This window comes from Asterias rubens, chromosome 8 (assembly GCF_902459465.1).
Source record: "Asterias rubens chromosome 8, eAstRub1.3, whole genome shotgun sequence".
Classification (NCBI taxonomy): Eukaryota; Metazoa; Echinodermata; class Asteroidea; order Forcipulatida; family Asteriidae; genus Asterias; species Asterias rubens.
This window is the reverse complement of record NC_047069.1, coordinates 2,551,696-2,567,627: the sequence shown is the minus strand read 5'-3', so window position 1 is coordinate 2,567,627 and position 15,932 is coordinate 2,551,696. Positions and strand designations below refer to the sequence as shown.

The 15,932-nt window shown below is 42.3% G+C and overlaps 1 protein-coding gene across 2 annotated transcripts; it reads left to right on the top strand.

Moving 5' to 3' along the window:
* The first annotated feature begins 960 nt into the window (after positions 1-960).
* Positions 961-15,932, top strand: LOC117293212 (lysosome membrane protein 2-like). Of its 2 annotated transcripts, XM_033775434.1 has the most exons (13): positions 961-1,270; positions 3,798-3,955; positions 4,637-4,781; positions 5,234-5,329; positions 5,560-5,658; positions 6,005-6,146; positions 12,941-13,010; positions 13,472-13,650; positions 14,093-14,211; positions 14,370-14,443; positions 14,714-14,765; positions 15,372-15,550; positions 15,870-15,932. In XM_033775434.1, exons 1-12 carry the CDS (start codon positions 1,139-1,141, stop codon positions 15,540-15,542), a joined length of 1,437 nt encoding a protein of 478 aa, XP_033631325.1. In that variant the 5' UTR covers positions 961-1,138; the 3' UTR covers positions 15,543-15,550; positions 15,870-15,932. The 2 variants fall into 2 exon arrangements, with proteins under 2 accessions (XP_033631325.1, XP_033631326.1); XM_033775435.1 differs by lacking the exons at positions 14,714-14,765; positions 15,870-15,932 and having other exon boundaries at positions 15,372-15,469.

The window sequence follows — 15,932 nt, the reverse complement described above, 5'->3', positions numbered from 1 at the left end:
GGCCTACAGTGTAATTATTAATCCTGCTTATAATTATGTACATCGTCAGTGACACAACTCTCAGCAAATCTAAACAGCGCCCTTTAGAGGAAATATGACCCAGAAGACGTGGCTTCTATATTTAGCCAATTTCTATAATTGGCCTAAGGGTCTATTAAAGACTCTCTCAATTATAGAAGGGCTCCTTTATCCGTAGAGGAAGGTTCCTTCTCCAAAGTTGAATCATGTTTTTTTTTTTTTTTTTACGTGTTTCTTTTTTTTTTTTTACGGAAATAAATTTACTGTTGCAAATACCAATACTGTAGCATTATTATACCTTTAATGAGTAGTATTACTTTTAGTTCTGAACTGCCCGAAGGGATCAATTAATCGCTGCAAGACATAGTTAATAATTTACAGTATTATCTTGGAAGGTCATATCCCCCAAACCCTCTGTCACGGTGGATCAAAACAGTAAACGGACATTGCAGTTTTTATACAGTGTCAGTAGGAAGTTTAAACCTTAACGAGATAGTACTATTTTAGTTTCAAAATTAGACAAAAATTTACCTTACATTTTAATGAAATATTGTGTTGATAAGTAAACGAGCAAGCTGAATCTTTCTTATCCTGCCTCCAACAACGTTTTGAATTCGAATAATTTTGTAACATGGTAATTATACTACTGTCTCAGTTAAAACAACTGCTACCCTTTAAGGCAAACAAATGTAATATCATGTTTAGCTTATCACTTTGTTCAGTCAACAAGAGAGATAACAAGAGACTAACCGTGGTCACCGTCTGTATTATATATATTTGGAAATTTGAATTGATATGCAACAGTTGATGCATTCGCCTATAATGTCTACAACGCTGTGCTGCCGGGCAACACATCTACACGCCAGTGGCACTGATACGAACTTTTATCTTCAAGAAAAAAATAAACAGAATAGACATCATTCATGATACATAAGTCTTAATGGAAAACCGTGGTGATTAATCGTTGGATCAGCGCAGCGGCGCACGGAGGAGAGAGTCCGAAACTTCCTAATGCCACGAGATTCAAGCCGTTTGAAGAGCCGTCAGAACAGGGGCACTTAAGCTTGGTTCAAGAGCTGTTCAAGAGCTGTCATTTTGTTTTTCGGAGTATTTTACTGATATGGGGTTACGGAAGTGCTGCTGTTCGGTCGGCTGCGTGTATGTGATCGGTGTGGTTGGGGCACTGCTGGTGGTGCTGGGAGGTGCTCTAGTCGTTGTGGTGGATATATTTATTGAAAGCACAGTCAAATCGGTAAGAGAAACTTCAAAACAGATTCAGCGGCATTGATTGTTAATGTATGTCCAAAAAATACAACATGTGGTTTGGATCCAATGGTGGTATTTTTGCAGCTCATAATGATCCCATATAAGGCCCAGCCACGTTCGGTATTTGTCAGAGACCAGTATTCTCACTTATTGGTGTATCCCAACACTATGCATAATAACAAATCTGTACAAATGTAACTCAGTTTGGTCATGAAGTTGCAACAAAATTATGAATGAAAAAGCACCCTTGTTGCACAGCCTTGTTTATACCTGAATGTTGTTAACATTATTGAGTGAGAAATTACCTCTTTTTCAAAAACAAAGCTACTTCAAAAGGTGCCGCTAAAATCATCAAATATCTATTTGCTCTATGTTACAGGTACATTTTTACGATTTACCAATTATTTTGAGTAACATTGTCCAGTGCCTTGGAATATTCTGTCTAAATAAAACTATTATTATCGAAACTAACACACATTTTGTTTGAGTAGGCCCTACAGCAAAGAGGGCTCAACCCTTTTTTGTTTGCGTTGAAAGATAAAGTTGCTCGCCCGTTAACCCTTTATCAACCAATTAACGTTAATAAATGGGATCATGCTTATGTGGACCTTAAATTCTGTGTTGATTTACCTATAAACTGGAACGATACTGATAACATGGGTGTGTTTACTATTTGATTATGGTTTGACCTTGGTATGGACTTTTGCTGAGATTTGTTGGTATACAGTGGGGTCCTACTGACTGGAAGACTGCTTTAGACCATTTTGTAAATCAAGAAATACATTGTTGATTTATGCTCCTCTTGGATATGTAAAGACTCAGTATCCATAAGGGGAGAAACGAACTAATTTTGTTTCCCATTATGTGATATTCAAAATTGGTCTTTGGAGAAGTAAGGTTAATCACATTCTTTGGTTTTCAATAAAACCACATTTGAACCTTATTTGACTAAGGCTGTGGTTAAAAGTACAGTGTGGTTTAGTTACAGACTCCAACAATTTAGGCCGTTTTGTTAACCAAGAAATACATTATTGATTTGGGGAATGTGTACATCTGGGGTACACAATGGTCTATGGAGGAGTAAAATTAATCACATTTGGGTCATTCCATGTCAGACCAACGCACTTTTTTACCTCATGTCTTCCGATTTTGATAAAAATTGCTGTGCTTGTAGGTCCTAATAAGCAATGAATGCACACCAATTTTCAGCCCGATCGGACTTTCCATGTGGTCAGGGCAGAAACCACTAAAATCTGAAATTTTTGGGGTAAAATACCACCTTTTTTGTAAAAATATGTCACAACCATGTCAATTTGTATCACATATATGCAAATTTGGTATCAAATTGATGAGAATTGCATGCTCAAATCAATTCTTTCATCAAAAATAAATTTTCTGAAATGTAGGTCACTGTAATCTTTAATATGTTATCGTGACCTTTGACCTTTGACCCCGAGGTTTGTTGGTGGATTTATTATGTAAAGTATATAAATTGACTAGTTTGTGACCTAACAACTGTACAAAAATGGTAATAAAATTGTAAATTTTGAAGAGCCCAGTTGTTTCTTGGTTGATTGTGATAGAGGAAAACATGTTCTATCAAGTGATTTTTATTTTGTTGATTTTTTGAATGATGCATTGTTTCACAAATTGGGTCAAAGGTCACGATAACATATTAAAGATCACGATACTTGTACAAAAATAGTCATAAAGTTGTAAATGTTGAAGAGCCCAACTGTTTCTTAGTGGATTCTGATAGAGGAAGACATGCTCTATCAAGAGATTTTTATTTCATTGATGTTTGGAATGATACATTATTTCAAAAACTGGGTCAAAGGTCACGATAACATATTAAAGATTACAGTGACCTACATTTCAGAAAATTTATTTTTGACAAAAGAACTGATTTGAGTATGCGATTCTCATCATTTTGATACCAAATTTGCATATATGTGATGAGAATTGACATGGTTATGACATATTTTTACCAAAAAGGTGGTATTTTACCCTAAAAATGTCAGATTTTAGTGGTTTCTGCCCTGACCACATGGTAAGTACGATCGGGCTAAAAATTGCTGTGCATTCATTGCTCATAAGGACCTACAATCACAGCAATTTCTATCAAAATCGGAAGACATGAGGTAAAAAAGTGCGTTGGTCTGACATGGAATGACCCATTTGTAGGTTTCCAATAAGAGCACCATGTGCTTTCAATGAAAAACACTGGAAAACGGCAGGGATTTGTTTGCACGTTCATGCACAGTAAATGCTTCCCGGATCAGAGTTCACCCGAATTGTGGGTTCCATACAAGCCTGACCCAAGACGGGTCAAGCTGTCCCAAAAACTGGTTACAATTATGATTTTTATTCAGATTCTACGTCAGTGTGACCCCGTTGCTTGGTCAATTTGACCCATTTCTGGGTCAGATTGATTGAGTAGTGGGTCAGGCCCCAGGACCCGGGTTCAATTCTGAAGTTCATGATTTGTGTTTGTGTAATTCCTTTGTATATAGGACACCATTCTAGTGGAAGGAACCATTGCGTATGACACATGGAAGGAGACACCAACGCCAGTCTACATGCAATACTACATGTGGAACCTGACCAATAGGGAAGAATTCCTGAACGGAGGGATACCTGTGTTTAAGGACGTTGGCCCCTACACCTACAGGTGTGCACACACAGCAGACCACCGCATTGGTCACCATCTTTGATGAATTAATGTGCACGCGTGAGAAAACAGCCTATCATTTGCTGAGAGTCATTTGCAGCGCGTGCAAGCGTGAACTCTTCCATTGTTTTGCATCAAAGATGGTGGTCATGACGTCATCTGCAATCCATCTATTCTCATCTAAAATAACACTGTATGACTTTTTTGCTTGTAACCTGTCTCTGCTAAGCGATATTTTTCTCTGGTAAGCAATTTGTTATGCTAAATGCGTATGCAAGTGAGTGTGCAAATGAGACATGACGTTTCATTACATCTGCGGTTTGGTTTCACCGACTTTAATCAGGTGGACGAATCTCAATTGCATTTCTACCAGTATAAATTGCGTGGAATAGGCTACAAATCCTGAGTTATTTTACCTCTTTGGGATCATATTTTGTTGAGAGGCTAAAACACTGTTATTGTATATATTTTGATTTATCTAATAAAAATGACATATCCATAGTGGGACCCCATCAATTAAACATGTGCAAATAAAAAAACCTTCAAGGTTGCATTTCCTCTTAATACGCTTGATTTTTCCTGCTATCACATCTGAAAAGTGTGGATGTAAAACGAAGCTTATGGATCCGAATACTTTGAGGCTTATCAAAACTGTCTATTTACTTTTTTCTGTACTTTTAGAGAAATAAGGAGGAAGACAAATATAAGTTTCGACGACGATGAAGGGACAGTCAAGTTCAAGAACTACAAAGCTTACATCTTCGATCGGGAGAAATCAGTCGGGCCTGACACCGACACGTTCACCACGGTCGACCTGCTAGCATTCGTAAGTTATCCGTTTGCCAACATCATATTTTGTATAAAAGCTTTAGCTTCAGCTTTCATCTTCTGCTGGCGTTATATCACATGAGGGGACCTTTGGTAATAATATTGTCAAGGACCAGTATTCTCACTTTGTGTATCCCTTCATGTACAAAATAACTAATCTAAGAAAAGTTTGACTCAATTGGTCATCGCAGTTGCAAGAAAATAATGAAAGGAAAAACACCCTTATTGCACAAATGTGTGTGCTTTCTGATGCATAATAAACTAAGAGCTTCAGATTGTTGTTGTTTTGTGTTTTTTTGGAGGGGGGTGGGGGGTGGGGTGAGGACTACTGGATAGAGATTAATCTACTTCCCAAAACAATTGTGTATTTAGTACATCTCTCGTCACGTGTCGTTTGTTTTTCGAGATCTTTTACTGACTTAAGTTTAATCCTGATATTTGTTATTGCAGACATTTGGTAATTTAGGAAGATACTCTGATCTGATTCGGTATCTGCAGAAGATGATGCATGGAGCAACTGCTTCAAATATCATTGTGGACGTAACCGTAAGCAATTTTTTATGTAATACTCATCAAGAATGACAACATTTTAGCGTTACAAGTTTGTGCGAGATTGATAATAATAAGTCAGTGTATTTGAGCCTTTCAGGAGCTCATTTCGGGCAAAACAAAAACAACGAGACTTCTTTGCCGAAAATGACATAAATCTAAAACCATAACACAGTATCTTTAAAGAATACAGCAGTGACCCGAAAACTACAAAATTCAATTCATAGGTTGATGGTTTTCTATGGGGCTACCCTCAGCCATACTTGCAGTTTTTAAAGGACTTCACAGGCCTCCCATTGCCAACTGACTATGGTGTTTTCTATGGCGTGAGTATTTTAGATTTTTCATAGTTAATTATTATTTTACAACCTAGCCTTTCTATTGCTTTATTTGGTAAGAAAATCAATTTTTTTATATTTTAAGCTGGAAGCTTAATACTGATTATGATGATCATATGGTCTAGAATCATTTTGTTCGGTGAAATGATTCAAAATCAATCAATATCAATCTACAATAATTTTACTTTTTTAAACGCAGCTAAAAATTATTATGTTTTTCTTTAGAGGAGGAAGTGAGCTATGAAGTCATAAGGGGAAAAAAATAAGTCCTATACGACTCTGTTTAAATTGAACAAGTGGAGAATGCACTGAACTGTCTGTTTTCAATCACCAGGACAATGACACAACTTACGAGGAATGGGTTGTGTACACAGGTCAGAAAGACGTGTCAACAGTCAACCAGATTAAAAGCTGGAGTAATGGGTCTTCACTTTCTTACTGGAGTAACGAATATGCAAACATGATCAACGGTACAGGTGGGTACGAACAGTCCTTTTACATCCCCCCCCCCCATACGACACGGAGTGCACCTGCTGCAATGCGCGTCTAACATTGCAGCTATTTTCGGAGTGAAATGAAATGCGCCTCTCACATTGCTGCCATGTTGGGAGTCAAGTGAGCTGCGCGTCTATTACTGCTGCCATGTTTGGAGGTAAGTGAGTTGCCCGCCTAAACATTGGCGCGATGTTTGAAGGTAAGTGAGCTGGGCGCCTAACATTGCTGCCATGCTGGGAGTCAAGTGAGCTGCGTGTCTAACATTGTCCCCGGGTTCGGAGTCAAGTAAGCTGCATGTCTTACATTGCCGCCATTTTGGCGGTCAAGTGACCTGTGCGTTTAACATTGCAGCCATATTGGGAGTCAAATGAGCCAAGCGTCTAATGTTGGCGCCATGTTGGGAGTCAAGTGAGCCCGGGAGCCGCACGTCTAAAATTAAACATTTCTGCCATGCTTGGAGTCCAATGAACCAAGCGTCTAACATTGCCGCCATGGTGGGAGTAAAGTGAGCCAAGCGTCCAGCATTGCCGTCATGTTGGGAGTCAAGTGAGCCATGCGTCTAACATCGCCGTCATGGTGGGAGTCAAGTGAGCTCAGATATAACATTGCTGCCATGCTTGGAGTCAAATGAGCCAAGCGTCTAAAATTGCTGTCATGGTGGGAGTCAAGTGAGCCATGCGTCTAACATTACCGCCATGTTTGGAGTCAAGTGAGCTGTGCATCTTACATTGCTGCCATGGTGGGAGTCAAATGAGCCATGCATCTAACACTACCTCCATGTTGAAAGTCAAGTGAACTGCACGTCTAACATTGCGCCATGGTGGGAGTCAAAATGAGCCAACGTCTATTCATTACCGTCATGGTGGGAGTCAAGTGGGCAGCGCATCTAACATTTCCGTCATGCTTGGAGTCAAAATGAGCCAAGCGCCTAACATTACCGTCATGGTGGGAGTCAAGTGAGCCGCACGTCTAAAATTAACATTTCCGCCACGCTTGTAGTCAAATGAGCCAGGCGTCTAACATTGCCGCCATGTTGGGAGTCAAGTGAGCGGCGCATCTAAAATTAAACATTTCCGCCATGCTTGGAGTCAAATGAGCCAAGCTTCTAACATTGCCGCCATGTTGGGAGTCAAGTGAGCGGCGCATCTAAAATTAAACATTTCTGCCATGCTTGGAGTCAAATGAGCTAAGCGTCTAACATTGCCGCCATGTTGGGAGTCAAGTGAGCTGCGCATCTAACACTGCTGCCATGTTTGGAGGTAAGTGAGCTGCGCGCCTAAACATTGGCGCCATGTTTGGAGGTATAAAGCGGGCTGGGCTCCTAACATTGCTGCCATGCTGGGAGTCAAGTGAGCTGCGCGTCTAACATTGTCCCCGGGTTTGGAGTCGAGTAAGCTGCATGTCTAACATTGCCGCCATTTTGGCGGTCAAGTGAGCTGTTTATTTAACATTGCAGCCATATTGGAAGTTAAATGAGCCAAGTGCTAATATTGGCGCCATGTTGGGAGTCAACTGAGCTGCACGTCTAAAATTAAACATTTCCGCCATGCTTGGAGTCAAGTGAGCCAAGCGTCTAGCATTGCCGTCATGTTGGGAGTCAAAATGAGCCAAGGGTCTAACATTACCATCATATAAAGTGAGCGGCACATCTAACATTTCCGCCATGCTTGGAGTCAAATGAGCCAAGCATCTAGCATTGCCGCCATGTTGGGAGTCAAGTGAGCAGCGCATCTAACATTTCCGCCATGCTTGGAGTCAAATGAGCCAAGCATCTAGCATTGCCGCCATGTTGGGAGTCAAGTGAGCCAAGCATCTAGCATTGCCGTCATGTTGGGAGTCAAAATGAGCCAAGGGTCTAACATTACCATCATATAAAGTGAGCAGCACATCTAACATTTCCGCCATGCTTGGAGTCAAATGGGTCAAGCGTCTAACATTGTCGCCATGTTGGGAGTCAAGTGAGCTGCGCGTCTAACACTGCTGCCATGTTTGTAGGTAAGTGAGCTGGGCCCCTAACATTGCTGCCATGCCGGGAGTAAAGTGATCTCCGCATCTAACATTGTCCCCGGGTTCGGAGTCAAGTAAGCTGCATGTCTTACATTGCCGCCATTTTGGCGGTCAAGTGAGCTGTGCGTTTAACATTGCAGCCATATTGGGAGTTAAATGAGCCAAGCGTCTATTATTTCCGCCATGTTGAGAGTCAAGTGAGCTGCACGTCTAAAATTAAACATTTCCGCCATGCCTGGAGTCAAATGAGCCAAGTGTCTAGCATTGCCGTCATGTTGGGAGTCAAGTGAGCTGCACGCCTAAAATTAAACATTTCCGCCATGTTGGGAGTCAAAAGAGCCAAGCGTCTAACATTACACTATGTCGGGAGTCAAGTGCTGCACGTCTACTATTGCCGTCATGGTGGGAGTCAAGTTAGCGGCGCATCTAACATTTCTGCCATGCTTGGAGTTGGAGTCAAATGAGCCAAGCATCTAACATTACCATCATGGTGGGAGTCAAGTGAGCAGCGCATCTAACATTTCCGCCATGCTTGGAGTCAAATGAGCCAAGCATCTAGCATTGCCGCCATGTTGGGAGTCAAGTGAGCCAAGCATCTAGCATTGCCGTCATGTTGGGAGTCAAAATGAGCCAAGGGTCTAACATTACCATCATATAAAGTGAGCGGCACATCTAACATTTCCGCCATGCTTGGAGTCAAATGGGTCAAGCGTCTAACATTGCCGCCATGTTGGGAGTCAAGTGAGCTGCACGTCTAAAATTAAACATTTCCGCCATGCCTGGAGTCAAATGAGCCAAGTGTCTAGCATTGCCGTCATGTTGGGAGTCAAGTGAGCTGCACGCCTAAAATTAAACATTTCCGCCATGTTGGGAGTCAAAAGAGCCAAGCGTCTAACATTACACTATGTCGGGAGTCAAGTGCTGCACGTCTACTATTGCCGTCATGGTGGGAGTCAAGTTAGCGGCGCATCTAACATTTCTGCCATGCTTGGAGTTGGAGTCAAATGAGCCAAGCATCTAACATTACCATCATGGTGGGAGTCAAGTGAGCAGCGCATCTAACATTTCCGCCATGCTTGGAGTCAAATGAGCCAAGCATCTAGCATTGCCGCCATGTTGGGAGTCAAGTGAGCCAAGCATCTAGCATTGCCGTCATGTTGGGAGTCAAAATGAGCCAAGGGTCTAACATTACCATCATATAAAGTGAGCGGCACATCTAACATTTCCGCCATGCTTGGAGTCAAATGGGTCAAGCGTCTAACATTGTCGCCATGTTGGGAGTCAAGTGAGCTGCGCGTCTAACACTGCTGCCATGTTTGTAGGTAAGCGAGCTGGGCCCCTTACATTGCTGCCATGCCGGGAGTCAAGTGATCTCTGCGTCTAACATTGTCCCCGGGTTCGGAGTCAAGTAAGCTGCATGTCTTACATTGCCGCCATTTTGGCCGTCAAGTGAGCTGTGCGTTTAACATTGCAGCCATATTGGGAGTTAAATGAGCCAAGCGTCTATTATTTCCGCCACGTTGAGAGTCAAGTGAGCTGCACGTCTAAAATTAAACATTTCCGCCATGCCTGGAGTCAAATGAGCCAAGTGTCTAGCATTGCCGTCATGTTGGGAGTCAAGTGAGCTGCACGCCTAAAATTAAACATTTCCGCCATGTTGGGAGTCAAAAGAGCCAAGCGTCTAACATTGCAGCCATATTGGGAGTTAAATGAGCCAAGCGTCTATTATTTCCGCCATGTTGAGAGTCAAGTGAGCTGCACGTCTAAAATTAAACATTTCCGCCATGCCTGGAGTCAAATGAGCCAAGTGTCTAGCATTGCCGTCATGTTGGGAGTCAAGTGAGCTGCACGCCTAAAATTAAACATTTCCGCCATGTTGGGAGTCAAAAGAGCCAAGCGTCTAACATTACACTATGTCGGGAGTCAAGTGCTGCACGTCTACTATTGCCGTCATGGTGGGAGTCAAGTTAGCGGCGCATCTAACATTTCTGCCATGCTTGGAGTTGGAGTCAAATGAGCCAAGCATCTAACATTACCATCATGGTGGGAGTCAAGTGAGCAGCGCATCTAACATTTCCGCCATGCTTGGAGTCAAATGAGCCAAGCATCTAGCATTGCCGCCATGTTGGGAGTCAAGTGAGCCAAGCATCTAGCATTGCCGTCATGTTGGGAGTCAAAATGAGCCAAGGGTCTAACATTACCATCATATAAAGTGAGCGGCACATCTAACATTTCCGCCATGCTTGGAGTCAAATGGGTCAAGCGTCTAACATTGCGGCCATGTTGGGAGTCAAGTGAGCTGCGCGTCTAACACTGCTGCCATGTTTGTAGGTAAGCGAGCTGGGCCCCTAACATTGCTGCCATGCCGGGAGTCAAGTGAGCTCCGCGTCTAACATTGTCCCCGGGTTCGGAGTCAAGTAAGCTGCATGTCTTACATTGCCGCCATTTTGGCGGTCAAGTGAGCTGTGCGTTTAACATTGCAGCCATATTGGGAGTTAAATAAGCCAAGCGTCTATTATTTCCGCCATGTTGAGAGTCAAGTGAGCTGCACGTCTAAAATTAAACATTTCCGCCATGCTTGGAGTCAAATGAGCCAAGTGTCTAGCATTGCCGTCATGTTGGGAGTCAAGTGAGCTGCACGTCTAAAATTAAACATTTCCGCCATGTTGGGAGTCAAAAGAGCCAAGCGTCTAACATTACACTATGTTGGGAGTCAAGTGCTGCACGTCTACTATTGCCGTCATGGTGGGAGTCAAGTTAGCGGCGCATCTAACATTTCTGCCATGCTTGGAGTTGGAGTCAAATGAGCCAAACGTCTAGCATTGCCGTCATGTGAGAGTCAAGTGAGCCATGCGTCTAACATTGCCACCATGGTGGGAGTCAAGTGAGCTGAGGATCTAACATTGCCGCCATGGTGGGAGTCAAAATGAGCCAAGCATCTAACATTACCATCATGGTTGGAGTCAAGTGAGCGGCGCTTCTAACATTTCCGCCATGCTTGGAGTCAAATGAGCCAAGCATCTAGCATTGCCGTCATGTTGGGAGTCAAGTGAGCTGCGCATCTTACATTGCCACCATGGTGGGAGTAAAGTGAGCCAAGCGTCTAGCATTGCCGCCATGATGACGATCAAATGAGCCATGCGTCTAACAATACCGCCGTTTTGGGAGTCAAATGAGCCAAGAATCTAACATCGCCGCCATGGTGGGAGTCAAGTGAGCAGCGCATCTAACATTTCCGCCATGCTTGGAGTCAAATGAGCCAAGCATCTAGCATTGCCGTCATGTTGGGAGTCAAGTGAGCTGCGCATCTTACATTGCCACCATAGTGGGAGTAAAGTGAGCCAAGCGTCTAGCATTGCCGCCATGATGACGATCAAATGAGCCATGCGTCTAACAATACCGCCGTTTTGGGAGTCAAATGAGCCAAGAATCTAACATCGCTGCCATGGTGGGAGTCAAGTGAGCAGCGCATCTAACATTTCCGCCATGCTTGGAGTCAAAAGAGCCAAGCATCTAGCATTGCCGTCATGTTGGGAGTCAAGTGAGCTGCGCATCTTACATTGCCACCATGGTGGGAGTAAAGTGAGCCAAGCGTCTAGCATTGCCGCCATGATGACGATCAAATGAGCCATGCGTCTAACAATACCGCCGTTTTGGGAGTCAAATGAGCCAAGAATCTAACATCGCCGCCATGGTGGGAGTCAAGTGAGCAGCGCATCTAACATTTCCGCCATGCTTGGAGTCAAATGAGCCAAGCATCTAGCATTGCCGCCATGTTGGGAGTCAAGTGAGCTGTGCATCTTTCCATTGCTGCCATGGTCGGAGTCAAATGAGCCATGCGTCTAACATTACCTCCATGTTGAAAGTCAAGTGGGACGGCGCATCTAACATTGCTGCCATGCTGGGAGTCAAGTGAGCTGCGCGTCTAACATTGTCCCCGGGTTCGGAGTCAAGTAAGCTGCATGTCTTACATTGCACGATTTTGGCGGTCAAGTGAGCTGTGCGTTTAACATTGCAGCCATATTGGGAGTCAAATGAGCCAAGTGTGTCTAGCATTGCCGTCATGTTGGGAGCCAAGTGAGCTGCAAGTCTAAAATTAAACATTTCCGCCATGTTGGGAGTCAAAAGAGCCAAGCGTCTAACATTACACTATGTTGGGAGTCAAGTGCTGCACGTCTACTATTGCCGTCATGGTGGGAGTCAAGTTAGCGGCGCATCTAACATTTCTGCCATGCTTGGAGTTGGAGTCAAATGAGCCAAACGTCTAGCATTGCCGTCATGTGAGAGTCAAGTGAGCCATGCGTCTAACATCGTCTTACAATTCCAGTAAGAAAAGTAAAATTATGAAAATTAATCCATCCGAAAACAATCAAATGAGCAAATTACAGCAAAAATCCATAAAAAGTGAGCAGCGTGTCTAACATTGCTGCCATGTTGGCGGTCAAGTGAGCTGTGCGTTTAACATTGTCGCCAAGTTGGGAGTCAAGTGAGCCAAGCGTCTAGAATTGTTGCCATTTTGTTAGTCAAGTCCTTTTCGGAGTTCAACCATTATTTATGCTACAGACCATGCCAATGCAATGGGTCGGAAAACGTTGAAAAAAGTGTTATTATTGGATCAGATATAATGGTTTGTAACTATCAGGTATAAGTTTTATGGTTTTGCTGATACAAATTAGAAGATGTCACCGGACAGCTGCGACAGGACTGTACTTTTGATGTGTTCAATTACTTTATATTTTGCTTCTTTCTTCTTTCAATGCTAACTTAGATGGTCAAGCATTCCAACCATTCATTACCAAGGATGATGCCCTTTACATCTATGTACCAGATATATGCAGGTATGTGAATCATTATCTAATCTGTTTGCTTATTGTAAACTACACATTCTTGATTACAAGCTCGTCAGCAAGTTAGCAACAACTGCCCAATGTGTCATCAAAGAGTAAAACTAGGTCTCTCAGCATGCCCAACATGTGGCAGGAGCCCACAACCACACACGCACAAACATTTCTCTACTCAAACACACACTTCCTGGATCGGGATCCACTGATGGCCGACCTGACCCATTTCTTGGTCAATATGACCCGGAATCTGTGTCAAAGTTACCAAGAAAAGGGTCAAACTGACGCAGAATCCAGGTTAAAGTTCCATTTTTTTAACTAGTATCTAGTTAAAGTTCCATTCCAGGCCCGCTTGGACCCTGAATGCGGTTCAGACCTGACCCAAGAGTTTTTAGAGTAAATGATTGTTACACCTTTACAAGAACAGTAGATTGTATTTTCTGATTTCTTATTTCCAGAGCTGGTGTAATTGAGTACACAGGCCCTAATGAGCTAGAGGGTATTCCGACCGGTAAATTCTCTGCCCCTGCCTTCCAGTATGCAAGCGCGGAAGAATATCCAGACAACATAGGTTTCTGTACGCCTGATGAGAGTGGCTGTACACCTACTGGATTGCTAAATGCTACAAACTGTAAAGGTATAAAATTTACAACACGAAGAGGGCCAGTTTTCGTTCTCAAAGAACTCATTAAGCATAACTATCAATCACTTAGCATTTCTACTTGCTGAGAGACTTAAGAAACATTGCATGTTCTCTGACTGGTGAACTCCTGTTTATAAAACACCCAGGGTTGGAGTGAGCAGACTCTCTAGTTTCGGGGGTCTGAACCAATTCAGGGTCAGTTTGACCAAAGACCGTGTCAATGTGACCCATAAACTGGTTAAAATGTGGACGTTTTACTCGGATTCCGGATCATTATGACACTACTATAGGTCAAACTGAGAAATGAATGAGACCCCTTGCCCTCGGTATTTAGGTCAACTTTTGCCCCTGGAATTTTTAGGTAGAAAAAACAAACTAAACTGAATGTGTCATGATACTGTCCGTGGTAATGCTTTCCCTTTTTTTGTCATCATAGGTGCTCCTATCTTCTATTCTTCACCTCATTTTCTATATGGGAGCCAGAAATTACAGAGCAGTGTGAAGGGTATGAATCCTATACAAGAACAACATAAAGTGGACTTTGACGTCGAAATGGTACGTAGGGTGTATGCTCTTAAAAACCAGGAATAGTCAGTTATCACTCGCCTGTAGGCCTACTACTGTGACAAAGGGAAACTAAATCTCTGTTAATATATGATGCGGACAATTCTAATTCAAATTCTAATTATAATGTTGTGTTTTTCCGATTGCAGCTTACAGGAGTTTCAATGCAAGTTTCAAATCGACTACAAGTCAACCTTAAAGTGGAGCCACACAGACAGCTTAGGTTGGTTCAATTATTTGGTGTCATGTCATTAAAACAGAAAAGTACAAGCTGGTATTATCTTGTAAACTTGTGTTTCAATCTGAAAGCTAAAGATTCACAAGACAAGTGACACATTTGAAAACAATTAGAAACTTTCTAAACTATCACTCGACAAAAACAGTCCACAATTTGCCGAGTTTGAGAGATTTTTTAAGGAATCTTAAGTGCACATAAAATAAATCGCAAAAGGTAAAGTTATTTAGAGTTTTCTGATTCTTTTGATTTGCTCAGGGAATCCCTCAACATCCGCACAACGTACTTTCCGTATTTCTGGCTCAATGAGGTAAAATGCTTTAAATTGTTGTTTGATGGGTTGCTCGTTTGTTGTTTGGTTGTTTGTTTGTTTGTTTGTTTGTTTGTTTGTTGTTTGTTTGTTTGTTTGTTAAAGCTATTGGACACTTTCGGTACAGAAACAAAAATTCACAGATTTACAAATAATTTTGTTTACAGAAGGTAATGGTGAAAGACTTCTCTTGAAAAATCATTCCATGAAATGCTTTACTTTTTGAGAAAACATTAAAACAATATCAATCCTCGATATCGAGAATTACGGATTTATTATAAACACACGTCATGACACGGCGAAACTTGCGGAAACAAGGGTGGGTTTTCCCGTTATTTTCACTGGACTCTGAGGACCGATTGAGCCTAAATTTTCACAGGTTTGTTTTCATATAGAAGTTGTAATACACGAAGTGTGTGGGCCTTTAGACAATACTGTTTACAGAAAGTGTCCAATGGCTTTAACTTCGTTTGTTTGTTTGTTTGTCATGGTTGTACGTTTTCCTTTTTTTTATCCCCTTTTTACATTGTTGCATCTTTGGGTTGTGTTGGTGGTTTTATTTGTGAACTTTTTCAAAAAGTTTCTTGTTTGTTTCCCCATGACCAGAGTTCTGTACTAGACGAACCCACGGCCGACCTCTTCAAGGATGATGTGCAGTTTTATCTCTTAATAGCCGACTGCATCATGACATTTGTCTTCTCAGTAGGAGCTGGGATGTTTGTAGGCTCCCTCATTATTGCCATCATGAGAACGTGCAGAGCCAAAAAGGCTACGTAAATATATAGGTAAAATACGGATATTGAAGACTGGTATGAATTATTATACAACAATTAGGACTTTGGGGGGGGGGGGGTACTGGGCAGCAGTTGCAAATAATACATTTCTATCGACATATCTTTGCCGGTAAAAAAAACATTGTCTGTAAAGGGGGATATGGGTGGAGTTAAGGTTTGTGAAAGTGGGGGGGGGGGGGGGGGGTTATGGTGCGTGAATGTGGGGGTGGGGGTGGGGATAGTTACGAGATGACTTGGTGTTCATTGCACTAGAAGTCTTCAAACTATTCATTTGGTTCAGTAAACACAGGTTTATGTGTTTTTTCCCCAGGAATTGAGGCGCTTTTTCAAGATAGGAAGCAAGAACCAACAGCAGTTCACAAAGACCGGAATG

Bases quoted from the DNA above. Each gene is read 5' to 3' on its own strand.
- LOC117293212 (XM_033775434.1), top strand. From the start codon at position 1,139: ATGGGGTTACGGAAGTGCTGCTGTTCGGTCGGCTGCGTGTATGTGATC. The intron at 1,271-3,797 runs GTAAGAGAAACT...CTTTGTATATAG, and splicing joins TTGAAAGCACAGTCAAATCG to GACACCATTCTAGTGGAAGG. The intron at 14,444-14,713 runs GTTGGTTCAATT...TGATTTGCTCAG, and splicing joins GAGCCACACAGACAGCTTAG to GGAATCCCTCAACATCCGCA.